The sequence below is a fragment of the Rhinatrema bivittatum genome, chromosome 4 (assembly GCF_901001135.1).
Source record: "Rhinatrema bivittatum chromosome 4, aRhiBiv1.1, whole genome shotgun sequence".
NCBI lineage: Eukaryota > Metazoa > Chordata > Amphibia > Gymnophiona > Rhinatrematidae > Rhinatrema > Rhinatrema bivittatum.
The window spans coordinates 346,923,314-346,948,089 of record NC_042618.1 but is presented as its reverse complement, the minus strand read 5'-3'; the positions used below and the strand labels follow the sequence as shown (position 1 = coordinate 346,948,089).

Here is a 24,776-nt window from a genome sequence, read left to right as displayed (position 1 = left end):
ATCACACAATCCCATCGCAAATATCTGCGGTTTCTAGTAGGCCACGACCATTATCAATACCGTGTCCTACCTTTCGGTCTAGCTTCTGCCCCACGAGTCTTTACCAAATGTCTCGTAGTGGTAGCAGCATTCCTAAGGAAGGAAGGTGTCCACGTCTACCCATACCTGGACGATTGGCTAATCAGGGCCTCCACCCAGCAGATAGCTCAATCCTCCCTAAAATTGACAATTCAAACACTCCTTTCCTTAGGGTTTCTCGTCAATTACGAGAAATCTTGCTTAGTCCCGTCTCAAACCTTATCCTTCATTGGGGCAGACTTGGACACCTTACAGGCAAAGGCTTACCTTCCTCTTCAGAGGGTCCACACCCTAATGTCCCTGGCTCGCCAGCTCCAGTCTCAGAACACTGCCACGGCTCGCCAGTTCCTCATTCTCCTAAGGCACATGGCATCCTCGGTTCAAGTCACTCCCATGACCCGACTAGCCATGAGAGTAACACAATGGACTCTACGACACCAATGGATTCAAGCTTTTCAGCCTCTGTCCTCCATAGTCACAGTCACACAAGCACTGCGCCTATCCTTAACCTGGTGGACGACTCAGGTCAACCTCCTTCAGGGCTTACCCTTTCTTCCACCGGATCCACAAGTAATCCTAACCACCGACGCTTCTCACATCGGTTGGGGAGCCCATGTGGACGACTTTCAAACCCAAGGGTTATGGTCCAAAGAGGAAGCCGAACACCAGATCAATTTCCTGGAACTTCGAGCAATCCGCTATGCGCTCCGCACTTTCAAAGATCATCTCTTTCATCAGATAATCTTAATCCAGACGGACAACCAAGTGGCCATGTGATACATAAACAAGCAGGGAGGCACAGGCTCCTTCCTTCTGTGTCAGGAAGCTGCGCAGATCTGGGCGGAAGCCCTCTCCCACTCCATGTACCTCAGGGCCACTTACCTGCCGGGAGTAGACAATGTATTGGCAGACCAGCTGAGCCGTGTCTTCCAACCACACGAGTGGTCACTCGATCCTCTGGTAACGACCTCTCTGTTTCACAAGTGGGGTTCTCCCCGCATAGACCTCTTTGCGTCCCCTCAGAACCACAAAGTGGACGATTACTGCTCTCTCATTCGGAGCCAGCACTCTCGGCCGAGGGATGCATTCTCCCTCAAGTGGACAACCGGTCTGCTCTATGCATTCCCTCCACTTCCTCTTGTGTCAAAGACTCTCGTGAAGCTACGCCAGGACGGGGGAACCATGATCCTGATAGCACCTTACTGGCCACGCCAAGTATGGTTTCCAATACTCCAGGATCTCTCCATCCGCAGGCACATTCCTCTGGGAAAGGACCCGCATCTGCTCACTCAAAACGACGGATGCCTCCTCCATCCCAACCTCCAAGCCTTGTCCCTGACGGCATGGATGTTGAAAGGTTAGTCCTTCAGCCTTTCAACCTTTCAGATTCCGTTTCTCGGGTCCTGATAGCTTCACGAAAGCCTTCCACAAGAAAGTCTTACTCATACAAATGGAAAAGGTACACATCATGGTGCACTTCTCAGTCCCTTGATCCCCTTTCCTGTCCAATCTCCAAATTCTTGGACTATTTATGGCATCTCTCTGAATCAGGTCTTAAAACCTCTTCTATCAGAATGCATGTCAGTGCGGTAGCCGCCTTCCATAAAGGTGTACAGGGTGTCCCTATTTCAGTACAACCCCTAGTAACCCGTTTTCTTAAAGGCTTGCTCCATCTGAAGCCACCCTTACGTCCTCCGGCCCCATCTTGGGACCTTAACCTGGTTCTTGGTCGTCTAATGAAACCTCCTTTCGAACCTCTGCACTCCTGTGAGTTAAAGTATCTCACATGGAAAGTGTTATTCCTCTTGGCTATCACTTCAGCTCGCAGGGTTAGTGAATTGCAGGCCCTAGTTACCTATCCGCCTTACACTAAGCTCCTGCAGGACCGGGCGGTACTCCGCACTCACCCTAAATTTTTACCCAAGGTAGTTTCTGAGTTTCATATTAATCAATCCATCATACTACCTATCTTTTTTCCCAGGCCCCACTCCAACTCCGGGGAACAGACTCTGCATACCCTAGACTGCAAACGAGCTCTAGCTTTTTATCTAGACCGTACAGTTGCTCACAGGAAGAGCACTCAATTATTTGTCTCTTTTCATCCTAACAAGTTAGGACATCCTGTGGGTAAGCAGGCTCTTTCCTCCTGGTTGGCGGACTGCATTTCTTTTTGCTATCAGCAAGCTGGCATTCCCTTTCAAGACCGTGTGAAAGCACACTCTGTGAGGGCCATGACGACGTCAGTGGCACACCTTCGATCGGTGCCGCTTCCTGACATCTGCAGGGCTGCAACCTGGAGTTCTCTCCATACCTTTGCAGCCCACTATTGTTTGGACAAAGCTGGAAGACAGGACTCCATCTTCGGCCAATCTGTCTTGCGTAACCTTTTTCCAACGTGATGTACCAACACCCTTCCACCTTCCCAGTAGGGTGCGGATGCCCTTTACCAAATTCCACCCCAGTTGTAGTGCCTGTTGCACGTCGTTGGGTGCATTTGGTGCAAGTCAGGACATCCTCAGCTCGGTACTCACCCATTTGTGAGGACAACCATCCTGCTTGTCCTGTGAGAAAGCAAATGTTGCTTACCTGATGTAACAGGTGTTCTCACAGGACAGCAGGATGTTAGTCCTCACGAAACCCGCCCGCCACCCCGCGGTGTTGGGTTTGTTTTGTTTTTACTTTCTAGGCACTGCCTGTAGCTTTGAACATCAGACTGAAGGGAGACCCCTGCTGGCTGCAGGGTCAGTGCCTTGCTGGGCATGCCCAGTAGGGGCCAGTCAAAGTTCTGTTTAAACTTTGACAGAAGTTTTCCGTGGTGGGCTCCATCCTCGATGTCACCCATTTGTGAGGACTAACATCCTGCTGTCCTGTGAGAACACCTGTTACATCAGGTAAGCAACATTTGCTTTATCTGTCCGCATAGCTTTTCCCAGAAATGGAGCATTGTGGACGAAGCCCGGAAAAGATCTGATTGGAGTTGGGAGGGTCATAAAATAGCCATATATAACGACCTGGCTCTGGCTACGCTTCTACAATGCTATGAACTCCGGGAAGTTACTGAAGCGCTGCTTAAGGAAGGCATACGCTATCGTTGGGCATTTCCATTCGCTCTTCAGTTTATGTATAAGGGGACTTCATATTGGATAAGATCCCTGTCCAAAGCGGAGACAATCTTAAAGCAAGCAGACCTGCCCGAAACCTTTTCTTCTTCGCCTACAGGATCTGCTGCGATGACAATGGATTTCTTTCCAAGATGGCGCTGAGCGGGGCAAGAAGGAAAATGGCTGTGGCGCCATTCTGAGGAATTCCGTTCTGCGCTTTGCAGATCTTTGCATTTATTTCTATTTTGAAGCGTGATGTTTTGCATATCATTTCCAGTATTAAGCCTCTATACGCAGGTACCCATGTTTTCGTATCTCAGTGGCACATTACTTTTTTGTAGGATGATGGTCAGTTTTAGCTAATTTTTCTTATTTTTTGGCCAGGGGAATTGGGCGTTTATCTTAATCTGTGACTTAGCCCCTTTTTGAGGAGGGATTTGCCAAATGGGATGGGCGGATCAGTGGTTAAGAGTGGGGAATCATTGGAGGTCGGAATTTTGCTTGTTCTTTTGCTCCTTTCTCTGTCTCCTCCTTCTCGGGGAAATACTTCAGTTCTCATTTATGCTGGTATACTGGGTTCTTATTTCTCCCTCTAAGGCTATATGGTCATATCTTTAGTTATGGCCTCTAGACTCTTATCACTTAATGTTAAGGGTCTTAATTCCCATAAGAAACGACATCAGCTGTCTCAGGAATTAGCCTTCCAAAAAGCAGCTTTTGCTTTTTTACAGGAGACACACTTACGAAAGCGTTATGAGTATTTGTTGACGCTTAAAGAGTACCCACATAAATTCTTGGTGGTTAACTCTAAAGGAGCAAAATTCACAGGGGTAGATACTGTTATCCTCACATCTGGTTCATGATATATTATTCCAACTTTCAGACCCTCACTGTAGATATGATTTGTTGAAAATACATTTGGGGACGTATATTTTTACTTTGGTGTCCATCTATGCCTCCAATCATGATCAGGAGCCCTTTTTTAAATCCATAAGGCAATTATTGGATTCTCATGGGGAAGGCTTTATCATACTGGCAGGGGATTTTAATTTTACTCTACGACTGAGCTTGGATACTTCTTTATCCTCATAAGGACTACCCTTTCAGGACTGAGGAAGGTGCTGTCTTCTATTATGTTAGACTGGAGTCTTATTGCTATCTGGAGGCAAAGGTTTCCGCACTCCTGTACTTTTTCTTTTTACTCACCCCCACATTCTCCCTATTCCCATATTGATTATTTTCTGGTGGATAAAACTTTACAATCTCAGGAGTCCAGTTTGGAAATCGGTACCATTACATGGTCCAACCATGCTCCCCATTTGGCAAAATTTGCTTCTTCATGATCTAGACCATGGGCTATGCTATTGGCAACTGAATGAAAATTTACTTCATGAGGATTCATTTGTTAAAGTACTGAGAGACCAATTACAAGAATACTTTCAGTTAAATGACCACTCTTCTACCTCCAAGGGAGAGATTTGTAAATGCTCCAAAGCAGTGGCGAGGGGATTCCTCATTTCTAAGGCAATTTCTTGCAGAAGGGCGAAGGAACGGAAATGTTTGTTTATTGGCCAAAATAGAACATCTTTCCCACCAGCATACACATAAGAAGTCGCCTTTAATATATCGCAGGTTATTGTGAGCTAAATCCAAGTTACAAAGGCCGGATGAGGATGCGCTAGTGTTTCAGTTAGATATGGTCAAACAAGCCTATTATGAAGGAGGTAAATAAAGCTGGCCGCCTTTTAGCCCGGCAGCTAAAAGCTTAGGTTGCACAAAGTTCTATAATTAAGATCAAAGATTCAAACGGGAGTATCCATAACACTCTTACTGAGATTCAGGATTGTTTCATCAAGTTTTATGTTTCCCTCTATAGCACAGACACTATTATCAGTGATGTGGATATTGACCAACATCTTCAGGGAACTATTTTGCCCTTATTTACACTGGAACAGCAGCAATATTTGAACAGTCCTATCGCCCCTCCTGATGTCCTTTAGGTTATAAAACTGCTCAAGTTTGACAAATCGCCAGGGTTAGATGGGTTTTCTAGTGGGTATTGCCAATTTTCTCATGTGTTGGTTGCACCCTTACAGACATGTTTAATTTCATACGAGATAGGGGCTCTTTCCTTGAGCATTCCGTTGTAGCGGGGATCTCAGTTATAGCAAAGCCGGGCAGGGATCCTTCACTTTGCAGGTCATATAGACCCATCTCATTGATAAACTTGGATCTGAAGATATTGGCCAGGGTTCTAGCCTTGCGTTTGAATCACTTTCTTCCAACGTTAGTTCATTACGATCAGGTCAGTTGTATCCCACAGCGCATGGCAGTGGACGGTGTTCACAAGATTCTATATTTAATGTGGTGGGTTGCCCGGGAAGACATCCCTTCGGTATTATCTATTGACGCTGAGAAAGCATTTGACATGGTCCATTAGTCATTCTTATTTAAAACTATACAGCACATGAACTTTGGACCATCTTTCCTCCAATGGTTAGTGAAATTATACGAGCTCCCTAAAGCTAGGGTAAAAATAAATGGTGGATATAGGGACAATTTTAATATTAGTAGAGGTACCAGGCAGGGCTGCCCCTCTGTCCCCACTACTCTTCGCTTTATTTTTGGAACCCTTTGTCTCTAGAGTTAGGTTTTCTCCTCCGATCAAAGGGATCAGTCTTGATAGTTCCAATTTTAAGTTATCATTATTTGCCGATGACCTTCACTCTTCTTTACAAGGGGTTGTATATGAGCTGGAGCTGTTTAGTAGGGTTTCTGAGTTTAATGTCAACCTTTATAAATCAGAACTCTTAAATATTAATCTGTTGAAACCCGCTGTGCATGCTATAACTTAGCAGTTCCCGTTCCCTTGGGCCAAAACGTCACTTAAATATCTGGGAGTTCATTTTGGTGCTCGGATTACAGAACTGTTTGGGCTTAATTATTTTCCCTTGCTAAAAGCAATTGATAGGGATTTAGAGAACTGGCAGCGGAGTAGCTTCTTCTGCCTTGGTCGTATTGCCATAGTTAAAATGAATGGCCTTCCACTCATGCTGTATCTGTTCTCTACTCTTCCTGTCTTTATCTCAATAGCACTACTATGCCTTTGGCAGAAAAATATCTATGATTTTATTTGGCATATGTGCCTTCCGCGGCTTGCTCATGCGATCCTATATCAACCAAAGATGCGGGATGGTCTGGGAGTGCCCAGTTTATCCTGGTATTACACTGCTTCTCAGCTTAGAGCATTAATTGACCTGTATAAAAGTAAATCAGTGAAACAGTGGGTGGTTATCGAACAGGCTTTGATTGGAGGAATGTCACTTGGTGCTTTACTGTGGCAGCCTCAATCTTCATGGCGCCCGTTGTAGTGTTTACCACTTCCTTTGCATACAACTTTGAGAGTTTAGGTGCAGTGGAAGCCTAAATTGGTTGGCTCCCATGCTTATTATCACCACTCCTTCCTTTTTCATAATATGCATTTTCCAACAGGCTTTCAGACCAGTTCTTTTAAATCGTGGGTAGCAGCTCCTAGGACACAATGGCCTTCTAACAGTAGCGGCCCTTGTGCAGGCCTATCATTTTGATTTGGTGCATTTTTTGGCCTATGCGCAGACTAACATTTAATGGATTCTCAACGACAAATAAATATCCTGGGGGGGTGCAATCTTTGCTTGAAAATTTTTGTGATCAAGCAAATACCATTAAAGGTATAGTGTCTAAATTATATCTGCTTCTTACTGAGCCAATAGCAGACCCTTTCCTGTATACACAGAAATGGGATCTGAATTTTGGGGCACCTCTTAGTCAAGCAGACTTGGGATCTTGCTTACTCGGGTGCCCATAAATGTTCTATATCAGCCCAATTGCAGGAGAACTGCTATAAGATGCTATACCGCTGATATATCACTCCAGTTAATCTCCACCGGTTATATCTGACTCACTCGGATGCCTGCTGGGGAAGTGTGGGTCTGTAGGCACCTTTGTTCATATTTGGTGTCAGTGCGATAAGATAGTACCTTTCTGGCAGCAGGTTTCAGACTGTCTAGTAGGGTTGGTGGGAGTAGACATTTCCCTGAAGACTTGGTGTGTCTTACTAAATTTGCCAATCCCTGGTCTAAGAAAACATTACCAGCGTTTTTGTCTGCAGGTTTATAAAGCAGCACGGTGTATGGTTGCTAAGGATTAGAAACAAGTTACCATTCCACCTTTTCAGCAAGTTGTAGAGCGATAGCTTGTTCACCATCATTTGGCCTCTTTAACGGCAGTTTGGCATAACCGTCTGGCAACCTTCAGAGCAGTGTGGGGACCTTTTATTGAATTTCTTGCTAAAGAGGGACATTGACGGCTCATATGTTTTTGCTGATTGTCTTGAACATTTACACTTTTTTTTTTGATTGAATTGACTTTCTGTTTTGACAGTACTTTCATTTTTTATGCCATCTTTATTGTTTTACCTCTTTTCTTTTCTTTTTTTCTTTTTTTTTTTTTTTTATATTTTTCTACCCAGTATTTCCATTCATGACATTTGCTGTTATTGATATCCAGCTTTTGATATGTTTGTTTTTGACTCTTCTGAATTGTTTTTTACCGAGATGCACGGAGCAGCAGTTACTACCCTTAAGAGAAACATGGGGGTAATCTGCACGGAGCGGCAGTTACTACATTGGGAAGCTTGCTGGGCAGACTAGATGGACCATTTTGGTTTTTTTCTGTGGTCATTACTATTTTACTATGTAATGATTTCTGATAACTTTATGCAAACTGTGGGTGGGGTGGGAGGGGGAATCGGGCTTTTGCCCTTGTACGTTCACAAAGTTAATGTTTGTGTCTAATTCAGTTTTTGCATTTACATCATTGACTTATTCAATAAAAATTTCCAGTTACAAAAAAAAAAAATTCTTGGGAGACACATTGAAATTTATTTCTATTTGGAAAATGATCAAGTCTTCTACAAATGACTATATTCTGTAATTGTCAGGTAATTAAAATTCCAGATTTGATGTTCACTTTCTTAGATACCCTTAGGAAGAGAAAATGTATTTTCTAAAATAAATATTTTGTATGAGAGAACTTACAAACCTTAACAGAATTTGATGCAATTTTTTTCTTGTAGATATTTCAAAAAAGCAGGATGGACATTATGATGGACCACCCCATTTGTTTGCAAAAGTAAGAATTAAACTATAAACTTTACACTTTTCTCATTTAAGACCTTGTTTTCTAAGCATTTTCCCATAGATAAACAATGAAAGAAAACCTAAGGAACCCAATATTCAAAAATATCCGGCTAACTCTGGTCGGGCCTCAGGGCTTTCCTAAAATTAACTGGTAGACTTATCGAGCTAAGTTTAAGATAGCTGGATATACTCAGCGGCTAACCTGCCAAGCCGCACAGTGGCTAAATATGGACCCATTAGTGAACAAGACTGCAAGATGAAATTACTCAATAGATCTGTTGGGAAAAAAATACCATTTCACGCATTGCATTTTGTCCATATATGTTTAAAATGTTTCATGTCAGTTGTCTTTTGGAGGAGGTGGCTTCTAGCTTTGGAGATATGGCTGAGGATTTTGAACAATTGATGCCATTAAAGAGTTGAGTCTAGGTATAGGCTTTCCTCCCCTATCTTCATCCAGCACAGGGAACCTATTTTAATTCTCAGAGAAGGCAAAGAATTAGAGTAACTTTTTCTCCAGTAAGTAAAGTGGAAAGATACCTCACACACTTGTTGGCCTTTAGTGAGTGGAAGTTTGATTCTTGCTGCCATGAAATTGATTTTGCTTTTTATTGCAGCATCTAGTGCAGGGGGTAATTAACTTCGGTCCTGGAGAGTCACAAACTAGAATGTTTTCCAGGATATCCACAATGAATATGCATGATAGAGAGATTTGCATATAATGGAGGCAGTGCATGCAAATCTCTTTCATGCAAATTCATTGTGGATACCCTGAAAAGCAGGCCTATTTGTGGCTCTCCAGGACAAGAGTTGGCCACCTCTGATCTGGTGATTTTGTTTCTTCTAGGTAAAAGAAGTAGACCAAAGTGGAGACTGGTTTAAGGAGGGCATGAAACTGGAAGCGATAGATCCCTTAAACCTTTCGGCAATATGTGTTGCAACCATTAGAAAGGTAAGAGATGTTCAATCAATAAAGAGAAAAACTTTGAATTTGCTACCAGAGACCTTGTTTTACTCTAGATTCTGTATATGATTTGGCTGATAATGGATATACAAAGACCTGAGGTATGGAGGTTTGCTTGGGGTTTTTTTTGGCCGTGCAGTTTATTCCTGCTCCTTTGGCTTCCAACTCAGTTGGAACCATCCTCTTTTGGTCAAAGGTGAAATGAGCCTATATTCACAACAACCCAGGGTATGTTCCCTGGTAGTGTAACTTTCCCTAGCTCAACTGATGCCAAAGACTGATTCCCTCCAGAACCCGGGCACAAGTGCACCCAGTCAATAGGTGTCACCGTTGAGCAATGGCTGCGATACCATTTTCCCCACCAAGGGCTGTGAACACTGTCTCTGGTGCATCCCTGGCCCTAGCCAGCCTCGGGAGTAGAACCTGGATCTTCTTCTTGACAATGTATAGCACTGCTGCTTAGCCACTGGGCTAGCCCATGCACTGAAACTTGCATAAAAACACACAACATATGCTTTGTAGGATTTATGTCTTCCTTTTTTATGAAAAAGGTAAAACCGATTTTAAACTTGCACATCACAGTGCTTTTTTAAGCTGCATTGCCTTTTACAGCATTCAGATTTGCACAAAATAGGCATACAGATATATGAATGGAATGCATTTTTTTCTTGCAGACGAGAGAAGCACAATTTTATCTTAAAGGGTTGGTGGGATTTTTATCTCTTTTGTCCTACCTGTTTTTCTGATAACATGGTACTTAAAAAGCATTGAATGAAAGCAACAGTGCAATTTTCTCTCTCCATTTGAAAAAAATAATGCATGCCTTGCCTTTCCTTTCAATTTGATAAGTCATGTGCTCCTCGCTGCAGATTTTAATGTTGCAGAGAATTTGTGGCACTGCCACCTACAAGATATTTAACTAAATGGGGGAGTTTGTGTGTTTGTTTGAAAAAGGTATTAGCTGATGGCTACCTTATGATTGGGATTGACGGCTCGGAAGCAGCGGACGGCTCGGACTGGTTTTGTTACCATGCCACTTCCCCTTCAATATTTCCTGTTGGTTTCTGTGAAATTAACAAGATTGAACTAACTCCGCCCCGAGGTAAAGTTGTTGAGTCTGGAGTGTGCAATGTGCTGCAGGTAGTGGCTTCCAGCTGCAGCAAAACATTTGTGTGGCGTAACCATCCTGTCATTTTTCATGCTTTGAAACTTTCCCACACTGTGTTAGACAGTTACTGTATTTCACAGCAGTTATCCATCATTGCTTGCTAATTTTTATGTATTTATTTTTTGACCCAGCAGTTTCCTCTTGCTCCAGCTCACTCTGAATCAGGGCTAGATTTCCTGATGCCAGGAGCCTTCACTTGCAACTATCTGGAAATGTTTCCCGATGTATGTAGGAAAATTAGTTCTTACTTGCTAATTTTCATTCCTGTAGTACCATGGATCAGTCTAGACTCCTGGGTTTATTCATCCCTGCCAGCAAATGGAGACAGAGAAAAGCCTCACTGACTGCTTGATAAGCCCTGGTGCCACCTGCAGTAAATCAGTATTAATCTGTACCCAAGCCAAAAACATTATATGCAAAAAAAACTTGATAAAAACTTGCAAAAAACTTGTAAAAAAATGTGGTAAGTTATGAACAAACTAAGAACAGAAATATGCTGAAAGAATTATAGCTTAGCAGAAGACTCTCCCCCTGTTGCGACTGTCGCTGCCCAACGTCTCCACTCCGCCCTCCTTGGCGACTCCCTCTTGCTCAAGTGGAAGGTTGGCTGCCGCGGCGTCTTTCTGCTGACTCCCTCCGGCGTCCCCGGAACGGCTTGACGCTGCAATCCGCCATGTTTCACAAGAGCCTAAGGGTGCACGCGCGGCGCGGCCCCGACTGATGTACCAGCAGTGGCGCGAACCTCAGGGGCGTCCCCCTGAGATGACGTCATCCGTACCGGATATATAAGGTCTCTGATTTCGCTAACTAATCGAGTTAGCAAAGATTCGTTCTAAGCTACTCTGCCTCCTTGGACTTACCAGGGGTACCCGCTCCTCAGGGGCCTCGCTCTCTCTTTGTTTTTCAGGTCACACTCTGTAACCAGTACTCGCTCCTCGAGGGCCCATGTTCCCGGACTGGTTGCTGAATACCTCTTCTGCCTGGAAGTCATCGCTGCATACTACACCAGTGAGTCACCATCTTTCTCTCAGAGCTTTCCCTGGAACCAGGTACTTGCTCCTCGAGGGCTTAACTCATTCCAACACCTGGACTACTTCTATGAGACTATTGTGTGAGTGTTACTAGCAAGGTTCGGTACCGGAACTCTGCATACCCTGCCTACTCACTATAGTTTCTCTACAGCTCTGCCATCCTGGGATCGCTGTTCCAGTATCTGAGGGACTACAGCCCAGCCGGGTGCTTCCAGCTCACTACTGCCTCCTCTGGTGGCTCAATATACTGTTTAATAAAAGAACTAGTGTGTGTCTGTCTCCAACCTCTGAGCCTGACCAGTGGTCCCTCTCGGGATCTTCCCCCGGGGGCGTGGTCATCTGCCACTGGCCCAAGGATCCACCCACAAACTACCACAAATAACAACATCCCCTCCAACCCGGGCGGGTTCTGGACTGATCCGTGGTACTACAGGAACGAAAATTAGCAGGTAAGAACCAATTTTCCTTTCCCTGTACGTACCCGGATCAGTCCATACTCCTGGGATGTACCAAAGCTTCCTAGAGAGGGTGGGACCTGGAGAGTCCCGCTCGCAAAACACTTTCACCAAAGGACCAGGAGCTCGGATCTCCCAAATCCAATTGGTAATGCCTCGCAAAAGTAGGGCTCTGCAAATCTCCTGCCCAGAAAGCTGCCTGAGCCCGCGCGAGTGGGCCCGCAAACCCTCTGGATCCTGACGGCCCTTGATAATATACGCTGACCCAATAACCTCCTTAAGCCACCTCGCAATGGTTGCTTTGGAGGCATGGGCATCTTTCTTTGATCCGCTCCATAAAACAAAAAGATGATCCAACCTCCTGAAACCATTAGTAACCTTGAGATATCGTAGCAAGGCCCTGCGGACATCCAATAACTTAAGCTCTCGAGCATACAGCACAGAAGCATCCAATTCTGGGAAACCTGGGCGCTTGATAGCCTGATTAACATGGAAGGCAGAGATCACCTTCTGGACAAAGGAAGGAACCTTATTCAACGAGACTCCCGAATCCGATATATGAAGGAAAGGGTCCCTGCACGACAAAGCCTGCAATTCAGAAATCCTCCTAGTGGAACAGATGGCCACTAAGAAAACGATCTTGAGTGTCAAGTCTTTAAGGGTCGCTCTCCGAATTGGCTCATATGGAGTGTCACACAATACTCGCAGAACTAGATTAAGGTTCCAGGGGGGACAGACCTTCCGCACCGGAGGACGCAAATTCTTAACTCCCCTAAGGAACCTCCGCACATCAGGTTGGGAAGATAAGGTGTAGCTCTCAGCCTTTCCTTGCAAACAGGCTAGAGCCGCTACCTGTACCCTAAGAGAGTTAAAAGCAAGGCCTTTAGCTAAACCTTCTTGTAGGAAAGACAAAACGTGGGATACTGAGGCCCAAACCGCCTGTATCCCCTCTATCTGTACACCAAGCCTCAAAAACTTTCCAAACCCGAACATACGAGAGGGAGGTAGGCTTCCGCCTAGCCTGCAGAAGCGTGGCATCACCAGCTCTGGGTATCCTCTCTGCCTCAAGCGACGCCTCTCAAAAGCCAAGCCGCTAGACAAAAGCGATCTGCCTGGTCAGAAAATATGGGTCCCTGATGGAAAAGACCCAGAAGATGACTGAGGCGTATCGGACCATCCACAGCTAGATTGACAAGATCTGCGAACCATGGTCGACGCAGCCACTCTGGGGCTACCAACACCACATTCCCTGGATGCTTTTCTATGCGGCGAAATACTTTACCCACCAGAGGCCACGGAGGGAAAACAGAGAGCAAAAAAGACTGCAGATTTATGTACCAGCCACCATCTGCTGGAGACAGAGAATTACTGATCTACTGCAGGTGGCACTAGGGCTTATCAAGCAGTGTCAGCGAGGCTTTTCTCTGTCTCCATCTGCTGACAGGGATGAATATACCCAGGAGTCTGGACTGATCCGGGTATGTACAGGGAACGTCTCCCCTCCATGCAAGGGACAATCTTAAAACAGGCCTCATAAATTTGTGGCCTCTTGCATGACTAGGTTACTCTAATTTTCAAAGCAAATTTATCCCACAAAAACCGCCTGCACAAGGTTACACCTGCTGATTTTGTACAGGGAAAGTTTTTCCGGAGAAATTTATGCACATACTTTTTAAAAATCAAAAAGTATGTGTGTAAATGTAAATCTTGCCCACAGTCGGCACTCCAGAACACCTTTCGCAGAAAAGTGCATTCAGGTAATTTTACGCAGCTATCAACCAGGCAGTTTTCAAAAAGGCCCTTTTTGCAAATAAAGTATCTCCTAATGCAGAAGGTCATTTTTAAAATTACCATCCTGGTGTTTCTAGTCAGTCATGGCAGTAATAGTCCTCAGCCAGGGAGATGCCAAGCAACATGGCATTTTCTGGAATCCAGCAATCATGGGCCCTAATCTAGCTGCCAGGTCGTACTTTTGAGTAATGATCGCAACTCCCTCCTTCAAGAGCTGTGAGCACTATCTGTGTAGCATCTCTACCTGACCCGGGGGGCAGAAGACTCAACGCAGGGATCGACCCAGCCTTCTACATGGCAGTGAACAGCACTTGCCACTGACCTAATTACTTGCTGATCTTTAGCAGTGAAATTTACCTACATTGATACAGTCTGGTAAAATGCTTGATGTAAATAGCACTAACGTTGCAGAAGTCGTAAATCTTTGTCTTTTATATAAGTATTAAACCGCATTTCAGTATTACTATAAAGTATCGTTGCTATGTTAGTCCACTTGACTATGTAGAAATAAGGGTCACACAATCTTGTTGTAGGTGTTAACTTTTGATTGGACTTAGTACACGTGTAACAAGCTTTCTAGAGTAATGCTTCCCTCATCAGGTCAGAAAAGGAACAGCACAGTTATACTAGGTTTAAGTGGTACAGAGTCAGCTAGGCGTGAGCCTATCTGTGCTGCAATAGTATATTTGGGTGCCTCATGCCTAGCTGATTCTGTATTATTTAAAACTGCTGTTCCTTCTCTGACCTGATAAACGGAACAGAGCTCTTGAAAACTTGTCACAGTTGTACTGAGTTAATTCAATAAAATGGTTTCACCTAAAACTTGTTTGCTTGACCCTCATTTTTAAGCACTGCTGTTCTAAACTTGATCATTTATTTTGACCTGTATATGTCCAATGGCATAAGATCCTTTCTGATGTATAATCATAAATGTATATAAAATCAAAGAATCCACCATTCTTTAAACAACAAAAAGAACTTTCAAATCATCACCCAATTAATAGTGCACTTGAAATCTGGCTGTGAATTAAGGACCTTCATATCTTGGGCTTATACATTGCTTTAGCTCGAAAAGCAACTGAGCAGTTGCCTGGCCCATAAATATTTGATCTACGGCCCCAAAACCATTGTTTCTAGCGTGATATATTTGTTTTCCTTAGTGTAGACAGATGGACTCAGGACCAATGGGTTATGCTTCCCTGCCAGCAGATGGAGACAGAGTCAGATTTCAAAGCTGACAGCACTCTAGATACACCCCTGCAGTGACCTCAGCCCTTCAGTAATCTCTTTAAAAGTCACTGTGGACATACTATTGAAAAAACTTGATTTAAAATATAATTAAAAAATGGATAACCGTAAATGTACTCAACCATTCATAAACACCGAACCTCCATAATCTCTTGGAATCGATATCCACTCCATGGGCAAATCCTTGGCACTGCTCTTGGGCAGCCGTCTAGTGTGTGGCGGTCTGCATGCCGTATTGCCCTCCATAGAACGACAGTATGCATAGTGCATTGGCTCTGCGCATAACATCGCACACGTACATACGCACACAACCTACTAAGCGCAGAAAACAGGTAAAGCCGGGCGCACGGGCTGTGCATACACCTCCCTGCATCCCACCTAGGCGCCCGAAATCTGTGCGCATAAAATTTTAAGCGTGAACAGACAGAACACACAGTTACTACTGCCAATGACTCCAACAGCCAAGAAACATAAGCGCCCTTCTCTCTATGCTGCTTGTCATATTAGGGCTTCACAGTCTGACCTGAATTCCAACTTACGTCAGCACTGTGAGGAAGCCGAGGGAGAGCTGGCCTCCCTGGACTTTGCTAAGCCCAGCTCCTCCCATTCAGAGGATGGGTTAGCCACAGCTTAACTGGAAGTACCCCAGATCTGAATACCCCCGGGACTGGATCATCCATGGGAGAGGGAAATTAAGCAGCATCTACCCCAGTACCTCCTGGGCTAGGCATGGACCCAGCTGCCTTCTCTTTGGTGGAATTTTTCCAGTGCCTACAGGCACAATCTGCTATCTTACTTGCCCCTGTCTGGACAGAACCTCAGCCAGTAAGCTCTCCCTCTCCCAGTCCTATCGGCAGACCTTGAGGCATGCCTCGCCTCACCAAGGTTATCCCTGGCAGGGACCCGGACGGCATGGACGAAGAGGAGGATACAGATTCCTTGGAAGATGGGGAAATTCCCCCTGGTTTAGAACCGTATTGGATCATGTTAGGGTTTTCCATAGAGATGAATTGCCAGCCCTGGTTTCCCAGACCCTGAAGATGCTGGGAGTTCCTGGGGTGGACTCTGATGGAACCAAAGAAGAACCCCATTCTGATTTCCCTATGAAAAGCTTCTTGCTACTTTCCAGTATTGGAAGCCATCCAGGAGTTGATTGACCTGGAATGGCATGCCCCAGAAGCAAGTTTTAAAGGAGGACAAGCGTTAGAAGCTCTATACCTACTGGATCTAGCAGTGAGCAAGTGTTTGCATTTCCCTAAAGTGGGTGCACTGGTCAGTGCCATTTCTAAGCGAACAGCTATCCCAATGGAGGGAGGAACAGCCTTAAAGAATGCACACAATAGATGGATGGAGTCCGTCCTTAAACAGGCCTTTGACATAGTAGCAATGACCTTGCGGATTGCTTCTTGTTGTGCCCTGGCAGCTCGTTCGTGCCTACTCCTCTCTCAGGCGGTGAATGACTCGGGGGTGAATTCGAGAGGGTTATGGAACTCGCCGCCACCTTTTTAGCTGATGCTGGCTTGAATCTAGTCCGTATTTCGGCCAGAAGAGTGGCCTCAGTGGTGGCGGCCAGAAGACAGCTACGGCTGCGGAATTGGTCAGCAGACGTACCTCCAAGGCAAATCTTATAAAGATGCCCTTTAAAGGATCGCTCCTTTTTAGAAGCGAATTTATTTATTTATTTATTTGTTTAAAAACTTTTCTATACTGTCGCTAAGTTATATACCATCGCAACGGTTTACAAATAACCTACATTTACTTACCTTAGTCTATGTGCCTATCGTACATTCTAACAGGTGCCAATAAAGTTCAGTTACAATTTCATAAATAAAATCATTATTTGAGTATTGTTGGTCAAGTCCAGGTATGTTATTGAGTTACTATCTCTTTGAGCTATTACTTCTTAAATGTAGGATTGAGCAAATTCATTCTCATCTGCATTACCCTGTACATTCTTTCTCTACCCTCCAGACTCTTTAGTGAAGGCTTTTTTAAAGAGCCATGTTTTTAAATTTTTCTTAAAAGTTTTGAGATTATTCTGTAATCTGAGTTCAGGGGGCATCGTGTTCCATAGTATGGGCCCAGCCAATGATAAAGCCCTTTCTCTCACTTGGGTTAATTTTGCTGACTTTACTGAAGGGATTGTTAATAGTGCTTTGTTTGCTGAGCGGAGGTTTCTTTGTGGAACGTGTACTCGTAAGGCTGTGTTTACCCAGTGTAAGTCACTCAGTCCATTCAGCCAAGGCAGGCCAAAGACACGCAGAGGCTTCTGGGGATTTCCTTCTCCATGTTGGTTTTCTGTTCAGGCATACTTCTCATTTCCCTCTTAGTCTGCTTCTTTATCATATATTAGTTTGTGTATGGTACATAAGGCCTTGTATTTTATCCTGTATTCGATCGGCAACCAATGTAAGTCTGCTAGAGTTTGTTATATGGTCCCTCCTCTTTTTTCTCGTCAGTATTCTGGCTGCAGTATTTTGAAGTATGTGGAGTGGTCTTATCGATGTGCTTGGCAGTCCTAGTAAGAGTGCATTGCAGTAGTCCGTGCTGGAAAAGATAAGTGTTTGCAGTACTGTTCTGAAGTGGGCGAGTGTGAGTAATGGTTTCAATCTTCTGAGGACCATAAGTTTTGCATAGCCTTCTCTTACTTTTATAGATATGTGTTGCTTCAGGTTGATTTCTGGGTCCATTATTACTCCCAGATTCCTTACTTTTGGAAAAGCTGGTGAGTAAATGGGGCGAGTCTCCAGTTTCTCGGCTGCCAGAAGATAAGAGAAAGCAATTAGAGCACCCCTTGCTTATGAGGAGTCGATCCAGGGGCTTCCAATGCTTTCGCCCCTATAGAAACTCCACATTTCAGATATCTCAGTCCTTTGGGAGGTCTCGGTCATTTTGTAATCCATAGCCCAAGAGAGGGACAGATTCGAGTTTAGGTTTGTTCCAAACCCCCCAATGAAAATTGCTGACTCGCCCTCTGAACAAGGAGATAGGGTGTCGAATATCCCTCTTCTACCAAAGGTGGGTCGAGATCACTTTGGCATGGATACTGGAAGTTATACGAAAAGGATATGCACTGGAATTTCACAGCAGTCCTCGGGACATATTCATGTCTCCTTGCCACTCCCAGCACAAGAAGCAAGCAGCAGAGACTACTTTTTTAAGGCTCCTCAGGATGAGAGCTATAATTCCACTACCTGTGCCCCAGGAAAATAAGGGGCGTGATTCCATCTATTTCATACCCAAGAAAGAAATTTCCTTTTGCTCCATCCTGGACCTCAAGAGCGTCACCCGACATCTACGAGTGAATCATTTTTTTATGGAAACCCTACTCTCCGTGATATTGGCTGTACAATTGGGAGAATTCTTAACCTCCCTGGACCTATCCAAGGCCTACCTACATATTCCAATCCATCTAGAACACCAACATTTCCTCCGCTTTGCGGTACTGGGTCGCCATTATCAGTTCCAGGCACCGCCCTTTAGCCTAGCCTAGCCTAGCCTCTGCTTCCAGAACATTTTCCGAGATTATGGTGGTCATAGCAGCAGCGTTGAGAAGAGAGGGAATCCTGGTGCACGCGTACTTGGATGACTGGTTGATCCGAGCCAAGTCCGTGGAAGAGAGTCTCTGGGTGACCAACAAGGTGACCTCCTTGCTTTAGGAACTCAGTTGGGTCGTAAACATGGACAAAAGCAGTTTGAAGCCCTCCCAGTCCTTGGAATATCTGGGAGTCCAGTTCAACACCAAGCAGGGCAAGGTCTTTCTTCTGACCACATGGATAAGGAAGTTGATGTCCCAAGTGCGTCAGTTGGTGAGCATGATATGCCCGACGGCGGCAACCCTGGAGGTAGTGCCATGGGTGAGGCCACATGTGAGCACTTCAAGGCTCACTACTGTCATGTTTGAACCCACAGTCTCAAGACTTTTCAGTTCGCCTCCATGTTCCAATGGGAGTATGGCTACAGGAAGCTCATCTTAGCAGGGGTGTAGTCCATCCTCTCTGAACTGCAAGGTACTCACAACAGGCTCAAGCCTCCAGAGCTGGGGAGCTCACTGTCAGGAACTGAAGGCCCAGGGACGTTGGACTGAGAAGGAGGCCCTCTGGAACATCAACCATCTGGAAACCCAGGCAGTCAGATTGGTGTGTCTACAGTTCAAGCACAGACTCCAGGATCAAGCGGTCCTTGTAATGTCAGACAATGCAACAACAGTAGCCTACATCAACTGCCAGGATGGAACCAAGAGCCAGCAAGTGTCACAGGAGATAGATCTCCTTATGGAATGGGCAGAAATACATCTACAGATGATCTCAGCCTCCCACATCGCAGGAAAAGACAATGTCAGAGCAGACTTTCTAAGCAGGGAGAGTCTGGATCCAGGAGAGTGGGTGTTGTCTGCCAAAGCCTTTTAGCTGATAGTAGATCACTGAGATCTCCAGTCCATCGACCTGCTGGACGCATCTCACAATGCAAAGGTTCCCTGATTCTTCAGTCACAGAAGAGATCGGTGGTCCCTGGGGATTGACACTCTCATTCAGACCTAGCCGGAAGAAGAGTTGCTGTATGCCTTCACTCCATGGCCCTTGCTGGGCAGGGTCATTTGCAGAATCAAGCACCACATGAGATTCGTCCTTCTAGTAGCTCCAGATTGGCCAAGGCGTCCGTGGTATGTGGCATGTGGAGACTCCGAGTGAAGAGTCCCCTGTGCCTCCCACCGCACAGGGACCTGCTACAGCAGGGACCAGTCCTTCACAAGGATCCGATTCGATTCTGTCTTACGGTCTGGTCCTTGAGAGGGCTTGAAAAAAATAAAATAGATGCCAGATGTCCAGATATGTTTACAAATTTGATAAAAAATCGAATAAAAATAGCCCGACTCCAGCCAAGTTTCACCACGGTGTGGCTGCCTTAGGGGCTATAAAACATAGAAACATGGACATAAATAAAATATTAAGAGCAACATTAAAATAATCAATAACAAAACATAACTGACATCTATATATTGGTAATACTAAAATTTAGGAACTTTGATAAAACAGCATATAAAAATAATGAAATGTTGAAAATAAATTGTGTGTTCAAAAACAATGGCATAGAGACAAAGGAATTGAGTATATCCCATTTCTTTAGCTATAGTTATGCTTGAATGGTATTACCTGTATACTTTTCAGTGTGCAAACATGGTCATCTTATGATTACTAGCTTTGATATCTGTAGAAAGGATGGAAAAAAAGTTTCTGTGCTAAACAATGACTTGTGTTCTTATTAACAATCAATAGTTAGCTAGTTAGACTTGAGAGAACATGGTACCTGCTAGTGTGTTTTATCTGTATATTCTCCTGTGTTAAATAATTTTAGTAGGTAGCGACCAGGGACTGGAAAAAAAGATCCAAATTAAAAGAGAAAGAAGAGAGAAGAAACATTTTTGAATAAAGGAAAAAGGATTTCAATTGAAATTGATTACAATAAAATATATTCACAATTCACATATAAGATAAAAAGTACTTTAAACTGTAGTTTGGCTGTGTGTGTGATTTGAAACAGCTTGTATCAATGAGTTGGATCTTTCTTAAGCTATAGATGAAAAAGAATGCAACAAAAGTGAGTCTATATCAGTAAAGTGAGTGATTAATAGCTTTAAGCACTCACATAACCTGAGTAGCACTTTAAATCTTATTATATATAAAGTATATGGACATTATTCAAATGCATCTTAGTGATTGATAAATGTGTTCAAAATAGAATGAACTAGTAAGAACATAAGAAATTGCCATGCTGGGTCAGACCAATGGTCCATCAAGCCCAGCATCCTGTTTCCAACAGAGGCCAAACCAGGCCACAAGAACCTGGCAATTATCCAAACACCAAGAAGATTCCATGCTACTGATGCAATTAATAGCAGTGGTTATTCCCTAAGTAAACTTGATTAATAGCAGTTAATGGACTTCTCCAAGAACTTATCCAAACCTTTTTTGAACCCAGCTCCACTAACAGCACTAACCACATCCTCTGGCAACAAATTTTCTCCGATTCGTCTTAAATGTGCTACTTGCTAAATTCATGGAATGCCCCGTAGTCCTTCTATTATCCGAAAATGTAAATAACTGATTCACATCTACTCATTCAAGACCTCTCATGATCTAAAGACCTCTATCATATCCCCCTCAGCCGTCTCTTCTCCAAGCTGAACAGCCCTAACCTCTTCAGCCTTTTCTCATAGGGGAACTGTAGACATAGTGAACATAGCAGTCGATTTGTTTCTAAACCTTGTCTCTTGGATGTAAACAATACAGATGAATAATTACAAAATTGAATGAACTTACCTTATCGATGTATGCATATTTCATCAATACCACATTCAAGGTACTTTAGCAAAGTATGTGTCTTAAAGATTGATTTAAGTTATATATTAATCGACTCCTATGTTCACTATGTCTACTAGTTCATTCTAATTTAACACATTTATCAATCACTAAGATGCATTTGAATAATGTCCATATACTTTATATATAATAAGATTTAAAGTGCTACTCAGGTTATGTGAGTGCTTAAAGCTATTAATCACTCACTTTACTGATATTGACTCACTTTTGTTGCATTCCTTTTCATCTATAGCTTAAGAAAGATCCAACTCATTGACACAAGCTGTTCCAATACACACACACAGCCAAACTACAGTTTAAGGTACTTTTTTATCTTATATGTGAATTATGAATATATTTTATTGTAATCAATTTCAATTGAGAACCTTTTTCCTTTATTCAAAAATTTTTCTTCTCTCTTCTTTCTCTTTTAATTTGGAACTTTTTTCCAGTCCCTGGTCGCCACCTACTAAAGTTATTTAACACAGGAAAATATACAGATAAAACACACTAGCAGGTATCATGTTCTCTCAAGTCTAACTAGCTAACTATTGATTGTCAATAAGAACACAAGTCATTGTTTAGCATTGAAACTGTTGTGCGTCTCGCTCGCGCCTGACCCGCTCCCGGGCCCACTTCCCCTTCCTCCAAACCAGCCAGTCCCGGGTCGGCCTCCCTTGCGTCTGCTGCCAGTTCCACTCAGCCACGGTGTTCTGTGGCAGCATTTCCTGATGCTTCACCTCCCGGCTCCAGCCAGGCCTCACGGCGGGGCTCAGCATCCTCTGTGGTGTTGGCCCCGCCCATAGGTGCGCACGTGCGGACTGATCGCCCTCTTAAAGGGCCTCGGGTGGGTCCCAGCTCCACGGTGCACCCAGATTGATCCCTGTATAAAAGGAAGTGCCTCATATCACTTCCTTGCCTTGGCATCTGGTCTTCACTCGGTGCCTTGAGTCGTTCCACTCCTGCCAGTTCAGTTGTCCATCGGGACCCACTCCCAGTCGACCGCTCTTTGGGACCACTGTTCCGTCCAGCATCCGTTTCTGCGGTGGCCTGGGCCCCGGTCCGGCAGGCATCTCATTCGGGTCGATCACCTAGTGATAGTAAGTTTGCCTTCCTGCGTTCCAGTCTCTCTGTTCCAGCGTCTCCTGCTCCTTCTTCTCTCCATCCCTGGTAGTACCCTTCGGACTGATCTCATGGTACTGACCTTTGCTTGTTCTTGACTACTCCATGATTGCTGCCTGACTTCTGCCTTGAACACCGACTACTCTCATCTGCTACCTGGAACTCGACCTCCTGCTTGACCTGACCATGCCTGGATTGACCTCTGTTACCAACCCTGCCTGGCTGACCATTCTGCACCAAGACTCTGGCCTTGATTCTTGCTATACATTTGGACACTCTATTCTGGCCTCCTGCGACCTCTGGACTTCCTTATCTGAACACCGACCGTGCACCCTTGTTTGTTGTGGGCACTCCCTTGAACTTTCTCTCTAGGAGATCCTGTGAGGCCCACCTAAAACCAGGCGGCCTGGGTAATCAAGGGCTCAACCTGAGGGAACCCCGGGGGGCTATTGGTGAAGCTCCAGCTAGCCTCTGTCTCCTCCTGTGCTCCACCTCCTGGTGGCAGGCGCTCTCCTGGTGCGACCGGAGGGCCATACCAATCCTGCACCAGGTCAAGGGTCCACTCCCTGCGCAACAGAAACTTTATTTCCTGAACATACCCAGATCAGTCCAGACCAGCGGGTTTTATTCATCCCTACCAGCAGATGGAGGTAGAGAACAAAACTCTGGGCACTGCCATATATATGAGCGTGCCACCTGCAGTCTCTCAGTATTTCTCTATCTCCAGCAGATGGTAGAGGTGCTAACCCTGCAGTTCTGACTGACTGGATATATTAAGGAAAATTGCTCCCCGAGGTGACATGCTCCTGCAGAAGGGTCGTCCCTCGGGTTGAGCCGGGCGAACGAGGGGTTGGATGCCCCTGGCCAGCTTCAGCCCGCGACTGAAAGCCAGTGGCCTGGTTCCCTCGGTGGGTCCGAAGCCCCTCCGCCGGCCCAGGAGCAGAGAAGTACACTTACTTTTGTTTTGTGCTTTCCTGTGTATCTGGGCCTTTAAGTTCTTGTTGTAAAAAAAAAAAAAAAAAGTCGCCGGCAGCTGTCTGCTTTTGCAACAGCAGACGCGAGTGAGCAGTCTGAGTGGCCTAGCAGGCAGACACCTCGGCGAGATCATCGGGTGCAGGCCGGGCAGTAAGTGGGCGGATCGGGGGATTATTCGGAGGAGGATGGTCCCAGTCGGGACAGTTTCACTCCAGTGGGGCTGGCTGCACTCCCGATCGCACCGTGCGGTTTTCAGTCATGGCAGCGGCCTGTTCAGCACGGAGGCGGGAAATTCTTGGGGCAGTGCACCCTCTTCAGGGTTTGATAGCTGCCGCATGGTACGCCCCTCCCCCTCACAATCAGGGCCGCATGGAAGCGCGGCAAGTATAGGATTTGACTGTTGGTTTTTTCTTTCTGCCTTTATTTATTTTTTGGTGCTTGCTATGATGGACAAGCAGCTCAGGGAGACCTGCAGGGCCTGTGGCAGCTCATCAGTCTGCCTGAATGACCTCCTCCTCTGCACGGAGTGTTGGGGAGGGGGGGTCTGAAAGGCAATCAAAGCCGCAGAGGCATCCACAGACTGCAGCGGTGGCGCTTGGGACACAGGAGGGAATGGCTATGGCCGCAGAAGCAGAGCCAGATAGGGGGGCTTCTCCCCGGGGTTCCGGGGGTCCCCGCCGCTCCTGTCTCCCATGATTCGACCGAGGGGAACCTCGTTAGCCTATTCCAGGGTATGGAAGGTGTTTGAGACCTGGTGTGGACAATAGGGATTGGACCCTCTTCAGGTTTCAGTGTCCCATATTTTGTCCTTTTTGCAGGAGGGTTTATCCAAAGGATTAGCCTATAGTTCCCTTTGAGTCCAGGTTTCCGCTTTGGGTTGTCTCAGAGGGAGAGTACAGGGAAAGGCTTCCCATCCGAATGTGGTGTGTTTCTATGGGGAGTCAAACATCTCCGTCCACCCCTGCGTCGCATTTGTCTGGAATGGAACCTCAATCTCGTGTTGCAGGCCCTTTGCAAGGAGCCTTTTGAGCCTCTGAGCCGAACATCTTTGAAGATCCTTACTCTAAAGACGGTCTTTTTGGTAGCTATCTGTTCGGTTAGAAGGATTTCAGAATTGCAGGCACTTTCGTGCCGTGATCCGTTCCTCCGGATATTGTCGGATAAGATTTCCTTGCGAATGGTGCCTTCGTTTCTTCCTAAGGTGGTGTCGGTTTTTCATGTGAACCAATCAGTGGAATTGCCCGGGTTTCCGGATTGGGCAAAAGATCCCTCAATGGGTCAGGAGCTTCATCTTTTGGATGTGA

At 45.2% G+C, this 24,776-nt stretch overlaps 1 protein-coding gene across 5 annotated transcripts in view; it reads left to right on the top strand.

The window, feature by feature from the left end:
* MBTD1 (mbt domain containing 1) overlaps positions 1-24,776 on the top strand; it is a 241,653-nt gene that overhangs the window by 88,649 nt on the left and 128,228 nt on the right. For all 5 annotated transcript variants that reach the window (XM_029600665.1, XM_029600664.1, XM_029600662.1 and 2 more), the window contains 3 exons: positions 8,296-8,351; positions 9,207-9,311; positions 10,278-10,425. In XM_029600665.1, coding sequence (XP_029456525.1) covers positions 8,296-8,351; positions 9,207-9,311; positions 10,278-10,425 — 309 coding nt within the window. The remainder of the gene's footprint in view (positions 1-8,295; positions 8,352-9,206; positions 9,312-10,277; positions 10,426-24,776) is intronic.